At 42.3% G+C, this 21,429-nt stretch overlaps 1 protein-coding gene across 6 annotated transcripts in view; it reads left to right on the forward strand.

Annotated features, from left to right (window-relative positions):
• The window catches only part of PBX3 (PBX homeobox 3), a 416,653-nt gene that overhangs the window by 381,604 nt on the left and 13,620 nt on the right, over positions 1 to 21,429 (forward strand). For 2 of the 6 annotated variants that reach the window (XR_014964699.1, XM_085613807.1), the window contains 2 exons: positions 7,577 to 7,666; positions 10,048 to 10,111. Coding sequence is in view for 4 of the 6 variants with exons in the window: in XM_085613807.1 (XP_085469933.1) it covers positions 7,577 to 7,666; positions 10,048 to 10,104 (147 nt within the window). In the remaining 2 variants the exon portion in view is untranslated. Of the gene's footprint in view, positions 1 to 7,576; positions 7,716 to 10,047; positions 10,112 to 21,429 lie in introns of all 6 variants that reach the window. The other 4 variants (XR_014964693.1, XM_085613808.1, XM_085613810.1 and 1 more) reach the window with 2 other exon arrangements.

A 21,429-nucleotide genomic window follows, 5' to 3' on the forward strand; every position in this document is an offset into this window, starting at 1 on the left:
ATATGCCTGGAAGAGTTTCTGCCTTTGTTGACTTCAACTGCAGATTGCTTTCTGGACATGCCAAGACAAAATAGTAATGCCTTATTATCTATGTTTGGGTACATTTGCCCTCCTATTTTGTCCTATAGGTCACTAGCACCATTTATTCTCATGAATCTCTTTCACTATCCCAGCAATTAAAGATTGCTGGTGGGACTAAAGAAACCTTTCCTGGTAGGAAGCACACCCTTACTTGAGAGTTAAATTTAGTATTGGCCTTGATAAGAGTCCTTTTTAGACCCATGAAAGGTTTGGGCCTTCAGCATATTTAATGGAACTGAGCATTTCTTGTTTCTGGACTGTCTCCTAATAGTGTGAGTAGGATTCAATTTCTGTGTGCCAGTGAGCATTGCACACTGTTTTACCTAATTAAAGGCCCATTCCTATTAAAAGTCACATTTCCACATGAATCAGACTAATTCACTCCTCCATATTTCCTAAAGAGGCCTCTTCAATAGGACCATGACTTTATGCCTTAGATGTTATAAGGGCTAAGAACAATTATGTTGATGAATTGAAAGTTATACGTCAATTGAAGAACTTATTTTAAAACTAAGGATGCATGGGTGCATTGACTTGGCATATTTGAAGCAGATAGATAGTATCATTATATGTCTGTTAAATGTCCAGGGAAAACCCAAGGCTCATTTCACAAGAGCCAAAAAATGTGTAATGTCCAGATCCTTAAGAGTAGATATTTTCTGGGCAATCGCCTGGCGTCATACCTTTCACAAAACATTACTGCATCAATAAATCCCAGAAGACTCACCATAATATGTCTTCTCAGCACTACGTGTTTGCATAAATCATGTGTTCAATCAGTTCTACCTGTCCTCTCCCCAGAAGACACACACCTTAATATGTCTTCTCAGCACTACGTGTTTGCATAAATCATGTGTTCACTCATTCTACCTATCCTATCCCCAGAAGACACACACCCTAATATGTCTTCTAAGCACCACTTGTTTGTATAAATCAGTCACTCATTCAACATATCCTTTTGAGTTACTCTCTGCCAGATTTGAGAGATGGACTCCCTATTGTAGTCTCCCAATTATGAATAGGAAACACAATTCCATGACGGGGAAGTAATAGCAAACTGACTCCTTATTCTAGTTTCTGAAGTGCCTTGCTGACCTTACTGCCCATTCTTTGATGTGGAGCTCCTGGAATCCGTAAAGCAACAGTGGCAAAATAGTAATGCCTATAGGTGCCCTTTCTTGCTTTACTTTTTCATTTATGGCAAGAATCAAATTAGGCATAGTCACCAAATCTGTCAAACAGAGTTTGAATTTAATTGTAGTAGGCGTTGTTAAAATACAAATAAAAAGATGATACTTTCTTCTGCTGGCAATATTTTTGTCATAAAATATTTATTTTTTAAATTACTATTCAAATATGGTCTTGAATTCCCAGAACTAGGCAGGAAAATGCAGATTTTCCACAGTTTTAATGGGTAGAAAATCATGATTTGATTAAAGGCACGGAGGCTAATACTATGCATATTACCTTTGTTGCTCTCAAACACAGCAGCAACAAACACTAGAATAAGAACTCTTTAAAAACTCTAGAACATTCAACATGTATATAATCTTAGAACCAGCAGCCATATTCCTCTTTCAACTGCTGCAAAATAAACCATGTCCATAAAGTAGACATATATTCATCTGTCGATCCAGAATGTCCAAACCGTTTCCCTCTTCCGAACTTGCCCCGTAATCCAAGACTTCTTCCTTATCCTAAGAAAAAACAATATAAAGAAACATTTAAAAAGGGGCGGGCAGAGGAGGGATAATATTAGCCTCCGTGCCTTTAATAAAATCATGATTTTCTACCCATTAAAACTGTGGAAATTCTGCATTTTCTGGCAAGGCCCGGAGGCCAATATTATGCATATTCAAAGTACATCTAAAACTCTATCCAACACATTTTCCACAGGTTTAACATAAAATCTTTTAAAAGTTGAATTATTTGACCAATCAGCCGCCCTCAAAATACCACTCAAACTAAATCCTCTCATAAACACCTTACTGGCCATAGCACCTCTAACAGAGTGTGCCCTAAAAACACTCACACCCACTCCAGCCTTAGACATGACCTCTTTAACCCCCCTTGCCAAGGTAGATGCTGAAACAGCCTTAAACATCTTCCTATATGAAATAAACAATTGTGAACAACCACTCTGCCTTAAACCAACAGTCCTCTTCTCATATTCTTTAAGACAGCTAACCACACACAAATTTCTGTGGCTCTCCAAAAGAGGATAGAAAATAGTCCTAGACATAGTCTTCGTCCTCTTCCGCAACTCAAAACACACACCTTCAGGTTGATAACATCTCAAATTCACCTCCAAAGCTCTAATATCTGAAACTCTTCTAAAAGATACTAAACACAAAAGCATAGCCATCTTCCAAGACAAAAACTTCAGATCCAAACACGAATTTGCACCCCAATTGTCCAATTCCCTTAGTACAACTGAAACATCCCAAAGAACACCATACTTAGCCTTAGGAGGCAAACTAACTCTTACGCTCTTCACCAACCTTTTAACCAAAACATGCTGTCCCACCGACATACCATCTACCAATACATGCCCTGCTGAAATTGCAGACCTGCTTAAATTCACTGTATTGTAGGCCAAACAACTATTATATAGAGCCGATAAATAATTAACAACCTCTACTAAAGGTGCTGATCCGGGATCCAAACCCCTTTCAACACACCAACCACACCACTTTCTCCACGCTGACTTGTAGACCTTGTAATTCCATTCGACCATGAACTCGTGACAAGGTCTGCAGCCTCCTCTGATAGGCCATGCACTTGCCATACTCCCCTGAAATCAGCCAAGCCACAAGCCTCAACTGACCTCACACTACCAACTTGTGTGCGTTCCCCTGCACATCCAAAATGTTGTCCCTGTAATTCGGCAACATGACTGGATCCTCCATCAACAAACTCATCACATCCGGTAACCACACCTGGGCTTGCCAAAAAGGTGTTATCAGAACTAACTCTGCCTTCTCCCTCCTGACTTTCGTCAATACTCTCTGAATCATTGAAAATGGTGGGAATGCATATTGCCTCCCCACATTCCACTCCTGAAGAAAAGCATCTATCCCCTTCGCCTCCGGATCCGGCCTCCAGCTATAAAATTCCTTCAGCTTTGTATTCAGCCTGTCCGCAAACAAATGCACTTGCACTGGACCTCATCTCTGATGCAACCTCTGAAAAACTCCTTTGTTCAACCTCCAGTTGCTCACATACTTGAAATACCTTGAATACCAATCCGGTTCTACGTTGCTCAACCCTGGTATATACTGTGCCTGAACCATAATTTCCTTCTCTAAACAAAACTTCCAAAATTCCTTCGCTAAATCCTCTAGTCCCTTTGACTGAGAGCACCCCATCTTGTTAACATAACGCACTGCCGACACGTTGTCCATCTTCAACAGAACACAAAATTTCACCTGATTCTTCATGAAACTCTTTATCGCAAACGACCCTGGCAAAAGCTCCAGACAATTTATATGTAACTGTTTTTCCTCCCTTGTCCATTGTCCCCTGTCGACACTGGGCCACACCTTGCTCCCCAACCATGTAAACCCGCATCCGACTCTATTTCTATCTCTGGAACCTCTCCAAAAATTGCCCTTCCAGTCCATGCTTCCAGACTCATTACCCACCAATCGAACTCTTCCCTCGTTTCCGGATTCATCCTTACTTTCTGAGACTATTTCGCCCCCTGCCTCAAATGAAATGCTTTCAACCTCTGCAACGCTCTGTAAAGAAGGGGAGCGGGAAAGATTGCTTGAATCTACGCAGATAACAGACTCAACAGCCGACCCAGCTGTCGCAAAGTAATCTACTCAGCATTCTATCCTCTTTTCACCTCCTTCCGTATTTTCTTCACCTTCTCCATCTGTAACCTCAGTACACATTCCAATGTCTGTATCTGAAAACCTAAACACTGCATCATTTGCTGGGGTTCCACACAAGACTTCTCCCTGTTCGCCACAAAACCCAGCTCTTCTATAACCTTCCTAGCAAACTCCATCTGCTCCATTTCCAAACTCCTTTCCTCGGCCATAATTAAAATATCGTCCAGATAAACTATAAATCAAATTCCCCGGGACCTCGGCCATGCCACTACTGGCCTCATCACCTTTGTAAAACACCATGGAGCTGACATCAGCCCGAATGGGGGACTTTTGAACCTCCATCGCACACCTTTCCATCTGAACTGAAGGTAATCCCTTTGCTCCTCGCACATCGGAATTGTCAGATAAGCATCCTTCAGATCTAATCGGGTTAACCAATCCCCTTTCCTCATTAAGTCCGGCAACATAGGTATTTCTTCCATTTGAAACGGTTGTAGCAAACCCAATCGTTTAGCTCTCTGAGATTTATTACTGGCCTCATTCCTTTTTCCTTCTTTTCCACTAAAAACAAATTGCTTAGAAAACAACCTAGAAACATTTTTGCTCGCTCTATCGCCCCTTTTGCTTCTAAAGCTTCTACATCTTTCGTCACCAGGTCTTCCATTTCCTTTGAAAACCGTAAAATATTGGGACACCTCCCTTGTACTGGCTTTTGAATAAAATCTATTCGATAACCTGTCACTGTTTCCAAGACCCATGGATCTTGAGTTATTTCTCTCCATCTCATAACAAACTGGGCTAGTCTGCCGCCCAATTTTACTTTGATAGAAATAGGGTCTAGTAAACAACTTACCTGAAGCACCCCTTGTTCTTCTCTCTGACCGCAAGCCTCTTGCCCTTGCCCTCTGTCTCTGCGGGTAGAAGCTACTATTCTCCGTCCACGTGAAACCATAGCTTGCTCCATAGCTTGCTCCATAGGGCCTGTAACCTCTACCAAAGGAACCTCTGGTAATCCCCTGTCCTGGGCCGGGGAATCGAACCCGCATTCTCCCTGCCATTCCAAAAACCCTACGGATATCCTTCTGAGCCTTTTGAAGTGAGTTAAAGGTACCCACATACCTTGCCATATCCTTTACAAAATCATCTCCGAAAAAGAAACCCTCACTTTGCTCTCCCATTTCTTTGCTAGCTAACTCCACTAGCTTAGGGTCAATCTTAAATAGTATGCTTTTCCTCCTTTCTACACATAATGCTGCATTCGAATTTCTCAGAAGGCAACTCGCCCTCTGAATACATTGACGTAGCTCAACTACGTCCACTCCTGTATTACTAGAGTGTGCCTCGTCACATAAATCAAATATTTTTGTTAAAGTACCTAACATGTCCAGCAGACTATCTTGGCAACCTTTAAGCCCTTTATCAAGATCCCTTCTTGGATCTTTTCCTGATTTATTTAGGAAAGCCAGCATTTTCTGATCTAATTGCGGCATGTATGCCACTTTACAGTCCAAATTTGGCTTAGGACACTCTGATCTTAATCTTGTTCTTACGTCTTTAGGAATTTCCCTTCTTATCCAAAGCCTCACATACTTTGCCACATGCTCCTGCGGAGTCCACTGTGGAGACAGAGAGTGCTGAATCAAGAGACGATCGAACATCTCCTCACCTTGATGATCCATAAAATCACCAATCTCCATCTTAATTTCCTTTCCATCTACCTTCCTTTTTATTTAGTGGAACTTCCTCCACATCAGAATCCTCAAAGCTTGTTGTGCACGTCAACTCCACATCACCACTAGTAGAGGACAATTCACAAGCCACCACACTGTGTTTACGCTTTCGCGCCTTTATAGTGCTTTCCTTTGCCTTTATAGCATATTCCTTCTGAACCTTACGTTCTATTTCTTTATCATTCCTTTTTTTTCTTTTCCACATGTTTTCTTTTCTGCGTCTTTTTAACGCTTTGACTTGATTCCCCTGCGACAACCTCCACTTCCTCGGTTGTCCAGAAATTCTCATCCTCTCCAGACCTCTTCCTAGAGTCTTTTTTCATTAAACTTTTCTCCACACTACTCTCAATTTTTTTATCAAAAGATGCAGTCATCTCCCCAAACATTTTATTCATATACTCTTTCATCCTTGTTTTTTATTCAATAAGTCTCTTCAAAATAATCTTAATCTCACCACTCTCTAATTAATCTTTGCTCTAAAATATTCACCCTTCTCCTTACTCAAATCCACCATAAATCACTTCCAATACACCCTGTACTAACTTCAAGCCTCTACTTCAACTCTCAATCGTTCTATACCAAAATAATGCTCACTGCGCCTGAAAACTGACCTCCTCCTGAACTTCAGTCAAAAGTCTGTCAGAAACTGACTCGCGTTCTGACAGACTCTCCGCTCTTATGCCCAAATAATGTCCCCTTTATTTCCTTCCATTTCACTTTGGCATATCCCAATCACCCAAAATGGCCGCCGTACATTGCGTAAGTACGGCGGCCTTGAAATACCAAAATTCTCTTTCGCGCACCTCGAAACCACTTATGCGTGAGGAGATATTCAAATGCACTTGAGCGCAGCTTCCTATCGCCAAGAAACCGTCCGGTGTAAGCTGCGCTTTACAAGAATTTTTTTACATTACATCGCCGAAGCTCGCTCCAGCCCACGCAAGCACTAAATAGCCTCGCGCCTTACTTGGGCCCTCGCGCACACCCTGTGCTTCATTTCAAACTGACACGGTAAACCGTTGCATGATATTTCTTCAAAACCCAACTTTCTTTTCTCTAAATATAATTTGCTTCACCCATCCATAAAAAATTTAAGCCACACCACTCTATAACATCAATTAACCTACAATCCTGTAACAAATCTACTCTTATCAAATTATTGAAATCCACTTTAAAAAATGTATAATTAAACATCAGTTTACTAAACTCCTTCTTTTCGTTTATCCATAATTTAAACCAACATAATCATACATATTTTAAAACTCCAATCCAAACATACCACATTCTTATATACTAAGATATGAATGGACTTATCTGTGCTTGAGCAGCAACAAAAGAGGAAGATGGCTGCCGGTTCTAAGATTATATGCATGTTCAATGTGCTAGAGTTTTTAAAGTGGTCTGATTCTAGTGTTTGTTGCTGCTGTGTTTGAGAGCAATAAAGGTAATATGCATAATATTGGCCTCCGGGCCTTTAATAAAATCATGATTTTCTACCCATGAAAACTGTGGAAAATCTGCATTTTCCTGCCTAGTTCTGGGAATTCAAGACCATATTTTAATAGTAATTTTTTTTAAAAAATTACGATGAAAACATTGCTAGCAGAATAGTGTCATGTTATTATTTTTATTCTTTCTACTGTTTATGAATTCAAAGAAAGGACTATGATGTGGAAAAAGGGTTACTAGCAGCATGGAGTCTTTAGCCAAGGTACTAAATGCTGGAATGAAACATTCTGAATTGAAAAGCTTTACTGTACATGCTTTTCATAGCATCTTTCTTTTCATCCTTTAGTGATTAATACATGTTGGTTTAATAGAAAACTACCAGGTCCTTGACATTTAATAGGGATTGATGTGTTTTCTACTGCAAATAATGCTGATGTAATAGTTGTGTAACTGTGTTTTTCGTTTCTTCTTGGACAGGTGGATACCCTGCGTCATGTTATCAATCAGACGGGCGGATACAATGATGGGTTGGGAGGAAATTCACTGTACAGTCCACATAATTTAAATGTGAGTACCATTGGAAACAATGTTTTGAAGAGCATAAACACTGTGTCAGGTAAATAAAAGCTATACTAACAAATACAATATAATTTCATTATGAGCATTGTCTTTTATGCATCGTATAAAAAATGTCTGACAGTTATCATTACTGCATGGTAAACTGAATTAATTTGCTGAAAGTGCTGACAAAATGTGTAAGTCTGTATGCATAGAAGGTGATAGGAAAACAACACATCAATTTTAAACTTACGTTTGTTCTAACACTCAAAAGTGTTTGTTTTTTACAGTTTTCCACTTTTTGCTAGAAGGTCTCCTAATTTCTTTGTCACAAGCCTCTGGCTTCTTCTCAAATGGATAAAACATTACAGAACCATGGTACTGCTTGGCATGCTGGGTATATATAATGTACACACTGCTGTGCTTGCATTAAATCCTGTTGAGAAGGGGTTATCTGGTTACTTGAGCAAGTAAGGACAGTAGGATAGAAAACCTGAGTGTCTGTTGTAAGTTCTCCATGAAATCATGATTCTTTTGGAACTTTCATGCACCTCCTTCAAGGTTCTTTTCAGAAGTTGTTCTCCTCTGCTAGGCCTACCCTAACATCTTAAATATTTGGGTTGATCTTTCCTCAGATTAAACGACACCAAAGAAGAAATTCACAAAACAGAGCAAGGGGGTTCCACAAACAGACTGATCAAGTACTATTACTTAGACGGTCTGTTCAAATTGAGAGTTAGAATATGGTGTCAGCTGAAGAGCAACTCAAGGTTGGGCTTCCAGGTTTATATTCCATAGGAATGAATGACCTTGCCGAACTGCCTGTCAGGTTCAACGTCGTACATGCTTGTACAAGCATCTTTGACGCTATCAAGTACAGAAAATGTCTACTAAATGAGCGCCTTTGTGTTAAAGAAACCAGCAAATGTGGCCTTGTTTATGTACAAAGTCATGAGAATAAGTGAGTAAGCCATTCTTTAGTTTATCTTACTGAGCAATGATTCTTTGAAAAAGTACACATTGCCGTCCATCACTTAAGAGAAGGCGACTGACGTAATTGTACTATTTCTAGAGACAATTCCTAAATGAGGTTTAAAGGTCATTTAAGGGTGCTTAAGGAACCATTTAGCAGAGACCGTGGGATTTTTGGGTAATCAAGAGCAGGCTACACCTATTAAATACAATCTAATGCTGTGTGCAAAATAATATATGTAGTTATTTGAACAAACTCACAAGTCACCTCTTCAGACATGAAGGTTGAAGCAATTATTCATTCTGCTTATGGGAGGGCTCCATGAGACACCTAAAGTAGTTCTTTTACAAACCCATCACTTTGACTAACTACCATAAAATAAATAATGTGTATTACTCAAATAGTTGGTACCTTGTCTTGACAAAGTACATCTTAAAACAACATGTATCTGCAAAAAAGGACTTTGCAGCTTTCAGGTTTTCACTTTGGGCAACAACAGCAGGAGTAAGATCTATATCAAGCGTGTTATTAATGTATTCAAAACCAGCCGCAACCACTTTAATTGTCATTATTATATAATTGCGAACCAGTAAGGATCGATTTGTAACATTCTTGGGAAGGCAGTAACTGCTGAGATTAGGTCAATTCAATGCATGTCTCCTTCAGTGCAGTCTCTCATTTGGAAAACACATTTTCTTCCCAGTGAGACTGCTTGTGGTGCTGGCTCCTCACGCATTTAGATCATGCCTAATATCTCGAATTTGGACACCATCAAGAAGTGCAAAATAAGCTCTACTAAGTGGCATTTGTTTGCTACGTAGACGTGCCTGTTCTAACAAACAGAGCCTGAGATGTCTTTCAATTAAAGGAACTGACCAAGGTGTCAGACTTTTACAGCAATTCCACAGGTCACCAGCTAATCACTGCAGTTCTCATGCGCTGTGGGGTCTGTACTGAGCATGAAGCCCCGAAGCATAAGAAATATATTGGATTACCCATTCAACGGAAAATGGTGAAATTATCAGAGAAAGTAGCTCTACTACTATGAATGTTTCCTATCCTCTTTCAATGCTGTCAGACTTGCAAAACTGTAATGTGTTGTCTCTGAGTTATTACAATATAGCTGCATTGCTAAAAGATAATATTGCCTTACTTGTGTTCCTACTTGTTCTATGTTTCTTCATTCAAGGATTATCATTGTGCTGCAGGTTTGGGTTTGTAATTCATTTGGTACTGATGTTGACTGCTTGCAATACACTGAATTAAAATGCTATGTGAGGTTAGATAAATGTGTTGGAATACGCACTGAACTTGGTATCGTGGGTGGATATTTTAGAAAATATTGGCAACTATAAAGGTGCCAGAAGGAACATTCTACTAGATCCTCTAAATGATCCTATCTCTCTTACTTTGCTAGGTCAAAAGGGACAGTTTTCTCATTAGAGAGAGACAGAAAGAATTTGGCAATATTTGATGAAATGGTAAGGCAAATGTCAAGTGCACAGGAAATGCCAGTTTTTGTTGGAACTTTACACTTCAGTAAAGGTTCAGTAACAGTTTCTTTGAAATGACGTTAATGGTGTGACATTCTGAAAGATCAGAGCTGGGACAAAATATAGAACCTATGTCCATGTGTGTGATTGACCCAAACAGTCCTCCACCCTGTTAATATTTGTATATAACCCAATGTTGTCTTATGTTGAAATTCTTCCTTTGATGGATGGGGAAGAATGCATGCTTCTGGGAGGGCAGGTTGTGTTGGTTACGAGATGATGTTTCCTAGATCCGCATTGGCAGTAATTAGTGATGGTAAATGGTGCTTAAAGGTCTTCCTGTATCTCTTTCAACTGTAGGCATTCCTGAAGGAATGTTGCTTCGGTTGCCCATTAGGGTTATTTTGTGGTCACCTTGGAACTACCCTTGAGTCATTGCCTATTAGATGGAAATAAAATGGAATCACTTTGAATTTCAAAAGTAGTTGAAGAAGTAATTTACCATAAACTGTGAGGAGGAAATGGTAGTCCAATATCCTTGAGTGTACATTTTATTTACAACACGTATTGTGACCATGTTCATAACACGTTACATACGTGGATCTATCTTCATTTAAAATATACAGATATTCAAACCACATGTGTCAAGATAGGTGTAGGGCTGATATGTACCCAATTAAAACTATGAAAATGATTATTTCAATGCCTGTTCTAATCCACTGCTGTGATATGCAGAAGCACACTTGTTCCACAGAGATGGTTCTAAGGGCAAGGGTCCAACAAAAGGGCATACTTTTTAATAGAATAAGAAACCAGCTTTATTAGCGGTACTTTATAGCGTAGGGTATTTTATTACAGAACTCTTGTGGTAAAATGTAAAGTGACACAAGTAGAAATATATTCTAGTAACATGAATATGGTTATCAGTTTATTGAGAGGGATATTTACACTAGGCTTAGGTGTGAAATCCTGCTCTGCTCGCGGAGTTTGCCCTACTCTGTGCTTCAAGTAGAGTTCCAGAAAACTCAGCTGTGCTGAGTTTTTTTCTGTATTGCGCGTGCGAACATTAAATTGGCGAGCACAACCAAGGAAAAGCTCACTCCAGACCACCTCCCGCCGAGATTTCTCAACATGGGCGGTTGCGGATGGTCACTACCGCTCGAGTTGAGAAACCTTCCGTTTGAATTGAGGAAGCTACTGCCCGAGTAAAATCTACTTGAGTGGCAGAAAGAATCCACGCCCTATTGCGCTTGGTATTGTTACAGCACGGCACCCGGCGCAACAATATCAGCACGAATGGTGCAACTTAACCCGCGCTCTTGATGAACTCCGAGTAGCGCTGCAGAGTTTTTGGGTCACTTAGCGGAATTCTGCATAGTGGAACTCCGCTCAGACCTCATTTACACACTCTTATTCCTATTTTTATGTTGAAAATGCCATGTGTAGTAAAAACATGACCTGAAGTATATAGTGTTTACAAACAACTATAATGAGATAATGATTACGTTGAAAATGTACGTAATTAAGAGAGCTAGTGGTCATTTCTTGACATCAGAGGCATGTGATTGGTACCCATTAATTTGATGGCATCAATGAGGAATATAGAGGTGGTATGTGATATCCTTTGCCCTGAAAATTGATTGAGGTCGAAAAGAAGAAGTGAAATTTCGGGAAGGCACCTATAGTGGAATGAGTGCTTTGGGCACCAGGCTCCACTCGGTTGATTCTCGGTTTGCTGTTGTCTCTCCTAAATGGACTCGTCACGTTGCTGACATTAGCTTCCGGTTTGTCATCAATATCAAATACTCAATAATATGCTTAAGATCTTTAAGTACTTAAAAAAAGATATTGAGTCAAATATACAGGGAATGAAAAGGTGGAAATTTAAACCCTGGAAAGATTGCTTCTGAAATCAAAATAAATATGTGCCTTCCATTATGTTTTGTAAGGCAGCATATATTAGTGATGAAAGGTGTTCTACTGTAAATGGGGAAAGTGTCATTAGATGTACAAATCGTTTACATTTGAATTGAAAATGGCTGTTTTGGGGGTTTATAAATAAATCACAACACCCCACAACAAAGATTATAAAATGGCTTTTAGTTGCATTCCCCCTTTTCATTTGTTTTGAAATGCTTCAGAGAATGTACGATATCCTTATCAACATGATAAAATATGAAACTGTGATTGCCTGCAGCATTTTGCAGACATGAATTCCATCTTCTCTGATGAGGCTTGATAAGGCGCTGCTTTATAATGCAGTGCATAATCTCAAACCACCAGAGGAAGGATTCATTTATTTTGAAAGCATAGAGAATGCCTGCTGACATCCGTTGCTCCTGTTGCCAGACTGGGTAAAAATATTGTACATTTGTTGTTTATACATTTGGAAGCGGGAAAGAATGATGATTACTTTAGATAGGGTGGCCTCAGACTCTTATCCGCACACGTTTTTCTTCCTTAAAATACATTTCATATCTATAAGAAAAATCCTCCAATATCTAATATCCTCAAATATCTTTGTTCTTGGAGCATCATCATTTACGTTTAAAATACATTTGATGTGATGCTCTCATGTCTTAAGAGAGATAAAAAGTTAGTGTTTCAAATACATACCTCAAATATATCATCTGTGTATGACAATTTGAATGAAAATGAGGTTAGTGTGACATAAAGCAGTTCATCTGCACAGCGCAGACTTTGTTGCCATTTTTGGTAGTTTGATGCAGCCATTTCCACAAAAAGAACTTGTTATGTATGACGGGTGTAAAACATGGGTGTGCAAGAGGGATGTCCATGAGTGAGGCATATATACAATCTGAGAAATAGCGTGGAGCACAATAGGAACCAATGATGGATAAGCATGACAGAACTTCAAGTCCATTGTAAACGTGGGGCCGGCGTGTGGGAAAGTAGGAAGTGTGAGGCTACACTCTCCTGGTATCTCTAGAAGACACCGACACAACAAAAACATGGTCCACTGCAGACAAAAGACAGATGAAACGCTCACCCTCGGAAGAGAGTGTTCTTGGGATACAAAAAACCGCATCTGCAGTTGGGGATTGATTACTTATGGCCAAAGCTATTGGGTTACTTGAGGGGGTGGCAGCAGCATCACTTGCAAGTTTCCTAAAACACTCAATGTGGAAATGCTGATCCAGTCCCACACCACAAAAGAGGAGGATACAACATCACAAGCCACTGATTGATATAACACGACATACTGAAAGACATTAGTGTGCGTAAGAGCAGGTACATCACACATAACGCCACGCAAACAAGCACAATTTACAGTCTGGGACGCTGTCCAGAATTTCATTGTACAGAGGACAGTACACAGTACGTGGTGGATAAACACCCCTTCACATGCCCACAATGTGGACATTCAATTTCACCACTTGTGTCACCCTGATTAGCACTTACATTCGATCAGAGTATGAAGAAATAACTGAAAGGGGAACATCAATATAGTCAACCACTTTTTACAAATCATCACTTTTATTCCAAGATACAGTAAAGTGGTTGTTAATTTCTCACTAAATGACAATATACAAATAAACACTTTTATACGTGGAATTCTAAAAATAAGTGTATTATAATAAAGTTGCAAATAAAACCAACGGGGCAAATTATAGATGTTCCACATAAATGCCCTAAGCAAAGTTCTTTTGTAACATGATAAGTAAATGCCTTGTCTATAGTATCTCACAATCCCATGTTTATCCAGTTAGGCAGAGGGATCGTTACTCTATGTATCTGTTAGTTTGGCAGAGTTTTGCCATGCAATTCATGCCACAAATGATAGCAGAGCCTGGTACAAGGATTGTAATATTACATTGTACCCACCTCTACTAAGGAGGACACAGAACAACCCTAAATAGAAGGTATTTTTAGAATTTCAAATATTTAATAATTAACATTTATTTATATTTAGAGTCACCATTTTTGCTTTTTGGCAGGACTTCTTGCTTATGCCCTGATAGCAGGAAAATGTTAACAGTGTCTGACCTAGAGGCATAGTCACCAGGGGGCATATTTACAAGCTGGCAATAAAACATTATCGTCGCTTTTGCGTCCGTTTTCGGCCGAAAAGCGGCGATCATTTTATCGCCTAATTAGCAAGGCCACGCTAACGTGTGAAAACTTGCTTTAGTGAGGATTCCTAACGCCCAGCTTTGCATCTCTAATGAGATGCAAAGTGGGCGTTCCTGACCTGAAATGACAGGAGAAATGTCGCTAAGCGACATTTCTCCTAGCATCAAGCCCCACGCTATGAAGCATAGCGGCAGGAAAAGTAGCGATAACCCCTGTTATCGCTACTTTCCTTACGCCTGCTTCAGGACTGACTTAGCCATGATATCCTATGGAAGGTGGATATCATGGCTAAGTTTGTGAGTCCCTATCAGCAAGCTAACGCCACACTAGTGAGATTATCGCTGGGTTTCCAGCGATAATCTCACGTTAGGCAGTTAGCGTGAGGATTTTTATCGCTGAGGAGATAAGCGTTGCTAATACAACGCTATCTCAGCGATAAAAATCCACGTTACCCGGCGATAATTATCCTCCCGCTAAGAGCGCTGAGCGATAATTATCACCGGGAGTTGCTGATATGCCCCCAGGAGTGGTCTGTGCAGGTAAGAGTGGTAGGCGGGGTGGGAACTCAACAGACGACGACGAGGGAACATTATATAAATAATTAATTTTCCTTTGTCTTCTGTTGATTCGCCTCCCCAGCCCCCCTGCTCTTACCTGCACGGACCGCTCCTAATAGTCACACTGAACTCTGCCATGTCAATGGACTAATTGTTGAATAAATGGAATTGGTACAAGAAATATATATTACTATAATGGTTTATTTTGATTCAATTTCCTCTGTAATGACTGATGGAAATCTAATCTTTTTCAGTATGTTGAAAATAGTTTGCAGGTTTTATGTTTTTTCTTGTTTTTCTGATGGAATGGAATAACATCAGCAAACAGCGAATTGCCATCACTAAGTGACTTAGGGGCATATTATCAAGCACGGCGTTAAAATTATCCCCGCTTTAGCGGCAGAAAATTGCAGCTAAAGCGGCGATAATGGGCTTGATAATATGCCGCAGAGAATTCCAATAGAAGCCCATGTCACACCCGAACATGGGCTTCTATGGGAATTCTCAAGGGCATATTATCAAGCCCATTATCCAGTCGCGGTCCGTGGAGGGAGTTCTGTGGGGCGGAAAGGCGGGGCGGGGGAGGGGCAGCGTGGGGGGTACTAAAAACCGGAATATGGATAATTGGAGGTAAGTAAACAATTAAATAAATAAAACGAATTTCGTAGCGCGGCCTACGAAATTCGTTTTATTTATTTAATTGTTTACTTACCTCCAATTATCCAGATTCCGGTTTTTAGTACCCCCCACCCTGCCCCTCCCCCGCATCGCCTTTCCGCCCCACGGAACACCCTCCACGGGCCGCGGCTGCCATTATCGCAGCTTTAGCGGCAGTTTTCTGCAGCTGAAGCGGCGATAATTTTAACGCTGTTTCTTGATAATATGCCCTTCTCTGTCTGTACAATATTAATTGAGAATTGGGCAGGTATTGCCTCCTAAGCTTGATAATGACAGTGGGAACATTAGTGGGTTGAGATGTATTTGTCCAAATGTTAGATTACGTCTCCTGTCTTCAGAATATTTTCACCCCTCCATTAGAGAGCTGCATTGCTCTGGTAGGATTTCATGGAAAAGCTTACTTTCGGCCATCAGACAAGGGGCTTCTTGCCTTCGGATTACTAGCACCTATTCCGTGTCAGGGAAACACCTCCAAGGAAAGTCATGGAATAAACTCTCCTTTTCTCAGAAAAGGGTGTTAGATGCAGGTAAACTGTGCAAACCTTCCAGTGTACCTGCAAGATTGATGCCTTGAGGCCTCCAGGATGTGTTTAAGCAAATTTTGATGCTGTTATGCTGCTTGGGCCCTGTGAACAAGAAGTCACCTAGGAGGATGGAACATGGTAACCGACATCGTTCTTTCTCTTTTCCAGTTATGCATCCTGCATGCTCGTTCTTTAATGCACTGGGGGTGTTTATTGTTCCCTCTAACCAGACGGAACATAAAACAATGCATCAGCATAGAGCTTTCAGAATCATGTGTCTTGTTGATGGAAAACGGAACAGAAAGAGGCAGAAGCTGATCAAATGCCATCATTGCGCCTGCAGACAGCAGTGGCTTGTTGTCAAAGAAGAGGAACTGAGATCACACTCTTGTCCAAGGTCCAAGAAATGATCTGCTAATGTGCTTTGGAAAAGAAAACAAGCTTGTAAACCCAAATTAGCCCAATAGCTTTCCTGGGCTTTATCAATAGAGAAGGCACCTCGACCACTCAATTAATTGTGCACTCCTCCTTCTGATTGTTTTCCTTAGTGAAGTCCATGACTTGCTGATTGAAGTGTTACCAAACTACTTTTTAGGTCTCGCCTGGCGTAGGCTGCGCAGACATGCGCATTCTCGCTGGCAGGATTGAATGATTTAGGGTAGCTTTCACTAGCGGGGTTTAAGCCCCGCCCCTCTTTTCCATTGGCTGGCGTCACCGTTTATGGTAAACGGTGGCCAGCCATTGGAAAAGAGCTTCCAGTGACGTACACTTTTCTCTTTTAGAGCCGTCCCAGTTGGACTGGCTGCCCCGACTTACTGCTGGCGTAAAAGGTTTGTTATCTTTATGGGGCCAAACACATGGCCCCATAAAGATAAGAAACCTTTTAGCGCAAAAGGAAGTCAGGCGAGCCAGTCCAACTGGGATGGCTCTAAAAGAGAAAAGTGTCTCTGGCTTCTCTGGTGACTTTAACAACCGTGGGCGCTATACCACGACATTGTCACGTGAGAACTTGTGATAGCTGGTAACCCAGCTTTGAGGTCATATGCTCTAACCGTTAGGCCACATCTTAATGAGTCCAGCCTGCAAGGACAGGGGCCCATGTACTTTCACTCAAGAGTGTGTCACTCCGGGGCGTGTCACTCTTAAGTTTGTCAGTCCTGTGTGTCTCTCCTGGATGTATCACTACTGGGTGTGTCATTACTGAGGGTCTCACTCCTAAGTGTGTCACTGGGGCATGGGGGAGAGCAAACAACCCCGTACTGGTCACCATGTTCTATTTGTATCCCGATGCTTATTTAAACCCGAGAGGCGCTTGGTGGGCGCTATACCCCAACCTTGTCAAGTGAGAGCTTATGTCTCACTCTTATCCAACCAGCAGGAAGTTTGTGAATCTTCTGGGAGAGAGAGGCACTTATGGAGGGGAGAGAGTGCATCCCCCACGAGCACGAGAGTACCTCTGAGGCATGTGACAGTGAGTGCATGTGTGAGGGCATGTAAGATCCGTAGAGCCGTGTTTTTTGTCTTGCAGATTTATATAGCTCGAACTCGACCCGGAGGTATCATGGCGCTTTACACGAGCACCAGCTGTTCCAGATGGGCACATCCATGTTTTGTTAGGCGTGGGGAGATGAAGTGATTTGCCTAGAATCACAAGAGGTTGAGCCGCAGAGACTCACACCTGGTTACCCAGCTTCGAGGTTGTACGCTCTAACCGTTAGGCCACATCTTAATGAGTCCAGCCTGCAGGGACAGGGGCCCATGTACTTACACTCCATAGTGTGTCACTCTTAAGTTTGTCAGTCCTGTGTCTCTCTCCTTAGGTTATCACTCATGGATGTATCACTACCGGGTGTGTCATTACTGGGTGTGTCATTACTGAGGGTGTCACTCCTGAGTGTGTCACTGGGGCGTGGGGTAGAGCAAAAACCCCGTACTGGTCACCGTGTTCTATTTGTATGACGATGCTTGTTTAAACCCGAGATGCGCTTGGTGAGCGCTATACCCCAACTTTGTCACGTGAGAGCTTGTGTCTCACTCTTCGCCAACCAGCAGGAAGTGCGTGAATCTTCTGGGAGCGAGGGGCACTTATGGAGGGGGCAGAGTGCATACCCCATGAGCACGAAAGCATCTCTGAGGCCTGTAACAGTGAGTGCACGAGTGAGGGCGTGTGAGATCCTCAGAGCCGTGTTTTTTGTCTTGTAGGTTTAAATAGCTCGAACACAACCCGGAGGTATCAGGGCGCTTTACACGAGCACCAGCTGTTCCAGATGGGCACATCCATGTTTTGTTAGGCGTGGGGAGATTAAGTGATTTGCCCAGAATAACAAGAGGTTGAGCCGCAGAGACTCGAACCTGGTTACCAAGCTTCGAGGTCGTACGCTCTACCGTTAGGCCACATCTTATTGATGCGGCCGCGAGACGCGATATGTGGTGGGGTAGGGGGAGAAGCGGGAGTTGTGTGCGCACGCGGCCAATGCTTGGAAAAACAAGCATTGAAAATGCAATAGGTCTCGCCTTTGATTAAGTTAAAGCAATTTGCTTTGCTAATGGTATTGTGTAGCAAAGCAAATGGCTTTAACTTAATAAAAGGCGAGGCCTATTGCATTTTTAATGCTTGTTTGATTATCCTAGCAAAAGACCTTTGATAGGGAGGCATCAACAAAGGTGATTTTACTTGCTGGATAAGTCTAGGGACTGATATCTGTACTTTTGTGTTTGCTGTACAGTGACACATGGGTGTTTTCAATTGAGTTGTGGCATGTGTTTGTGAAATGTCAACTGCCCACCTATTTCGACCAGCAGTTGCTTTTCTTAGGTAATTGTCTTTTGCTTTCGTCGCATGGTGGGACATCAGAAATACATGGGAGTTATAGAAGACAAGGCTTGAGCCGTAGATCATAGAGTTATCAAAAGAAAAGATTCCATATGAGAATGAGGGTATATGTAGCAAAGAAGAGTGTTCCCTATGGAAATATTGTGTTTTACACTTATAAGACAGTCACATGGTATAGTTAGCAAAAAGGAGACCAGACGTTGGTGCAGTGGTCAGTGATGGAAAGTAGTGAAAACACAAATAATATAAAATTAAAACAACCGTACTGGCTTTTACCCTTACCAACATCAAATTCTGAGTGACTTCTCACTACTTCAAACTAAATCCCTATAAAAATGATTCCTACTTATATCACTCGTCTCCCCCCTATTGGCCCTGAAACCTGTTTAAAGTGTCTAGACTAACTGGCATACTTGTTTGCACTTCCACCATCATCAACGACTCCATGTTGCTGAGTTTCGTCCTTGATAGCTGTAAAACTTCAAAAACAATACCAACATGGCTAAAAATGACAACTAACACCTCCAACTCTTACAATGGATCTATTCTATGCTACCGACCAGGAACTCAAAGAAACAGCCCAAGCCCTAGTCCTTTCTAAGCTATACAATGGGAAAATGCCATAGTTATAGGCATTTCCAAAATCCACCTTGCTCCACAGAAAGCCATCTTTCCTGCAGCTGTTCTGCTTATTTCAGCGACTGGCCAGTATGATCTCATCACCCCTGTTCTTCTGCCTTTGTGCTGGCTAGCAGATCAACAGTCAAACTCAGCCCCTTAATTCACAAAGTCCTATTCTCTGATCACATCCACAATATTGCCAGGAACCGGAGAAACTGAAGGTCCCTGGTGACACTCATCAACTATGCAGCTCGTGCAGTTTCTTAATGTTATAGAGCTAACCATTACTTCCCCGTCAGACTCAACTCTTCATGATATTGCCAAGTTCCATGCTCTTACTGAAAGGACTTCAAAGAAATCTGAACTTCTAGGAGACCTATGAAGTCCATACCAATAATTGATGACATCTGGCAGGAAGAGTTACTGCTAGTGCAAATACCTGAAACAATAGTTATTGTCTTCTCAAGGCTTAACAAAAAATGCCAATGCCCAAACAACACCCTAATACTCATTATAGTGCACTCAAGAGCTGAGCCAGTTGTAATCCAAGCAGTGTAAAGAAGATCAGGGTATCTGACTGCACCCATGCGTGGCTCCTCCTAGCAAGGAAACAAGAAGGATGCAGTCTTTGGGAAAAGAGTGTATTTGATGGCCACTCTTTCTATGCAAACAGCTCGCTGTATCAATCAATCAATCAATCAGGGTTTTATAAAGCGCGCTACTCACCCGTGAGGGTCTCAAGGCACTGGGGGAGGGAGGGGCGGCGGCTAAGGGTCAATTAAAGAGCCAGGTCTTGAGGTTCTTCTTGAACATTTTCAGAGTCAGGGAGCATCTGATGTTCACAGGGAGCTCGTTCTAGGCCTTCGCTGCCGTGGAAGAGAAAGCCCTCCCGCCGGTTCTGCGGATGCGGGGGACCTCTGTCAGGGTGAGGTCGGCGGAGTGGAGGTTCCTCTTGGGTACGTGGTAGGATAGTCTCTCGTTAAGCTATTTGGGTCCGATGTTGAGGGATTTGTAGGTATGGGTGAGGAGTTTGAAGGTGACCCTCTTTTCGACGGGGAGTCAGTGGAGTCCTCGTAGGTGCTAGGTCATGTGCTCGTGGTGCGGTGTCCCGAGGACGAGTCTGGCTACAGTGTTCTGGATGGTTTGGAGTTTGTGTAGAAAAGTTTTGTTGATTCTGGCGTAGAGGGCGTTGCCGTAGTCCAGTCTGCTGGTGATGAGTGCGTGGGTGACGGTCTTTCTGCAGTCAGGGGTGGATCCATTTGAAGGTCTTGCGGAGTATGCGGAGGCAGTTGAAGCTGGTGGAGGCGACAGCGTTGATCTGTCGGTTCATAGAGAGGGAGGAGTCCAGGATGATGCAGAGGTTCTGAGCGTGGTCTGTAGGGGTGGGTGGGCTCCCGAGGGCGGAGGGCCACCAGGTGTTGTCCCAGGCAGTGGTGCAGGGTGTGAGGATGAGGACCTCGGTTTTCTCTGAGTTAAGCTTCAGGCAGCTGCCCTTCATCCAGGCTGCCACGTTCTTCATTCCTTCCTGGAAGCAAAGTCTGGTATCCTCTGGATTCTTTGTGGTGAGCAAGAGGACGAGTTGAGTGTCGTCAGCATAGGATACGATGTTTAGTCCCTGCTGTCTGACGATGGTGGCTAGGGAGGCCATGTAGACGTTGAAGAGTGTGGGGCTGAGTGAGGATCCCTGGGGTACTCCGCAGCTAGTTTCCGTGGGTTTGGAGAGGAAGGGAGGGAGTCGGATCCTCTGGGTTCTGTCGGAGAGGAAGGATTGGATCCAGTCGAGTGCGGCTCCTTGTATTCGTGCGTCGTGTAGTTTGGCTGCAAGCATGCGGTGTGAGACGTGTCAAAAGCTGTGGAGAGGTCTAGAAGGATGAGGGCCGCGGTGTGTCCTTGGTCCAGTAGCATTTGGATGTTGTCGGTGGCGGCGAGGAGGGCGGTTTCAGTGTTGTGGTTGCTGCGGAATCCGGATTGGGAGGCGTCCAGGATGGAGTTCTCCTC

This window comes from Triturus cristatus, chromosome 1_2 (genome assembly GCF_964204655.1).
Source record: "Triturus cristatus chromosome 1_2, aTriCri1.1, whole genome shotgun sequence".
Lineage (NCBI taxonomy): Eukaryota > Metazoa > Chordata > Amphibia > Caudata > Salamandridae > Triturus > Triturus cristatus.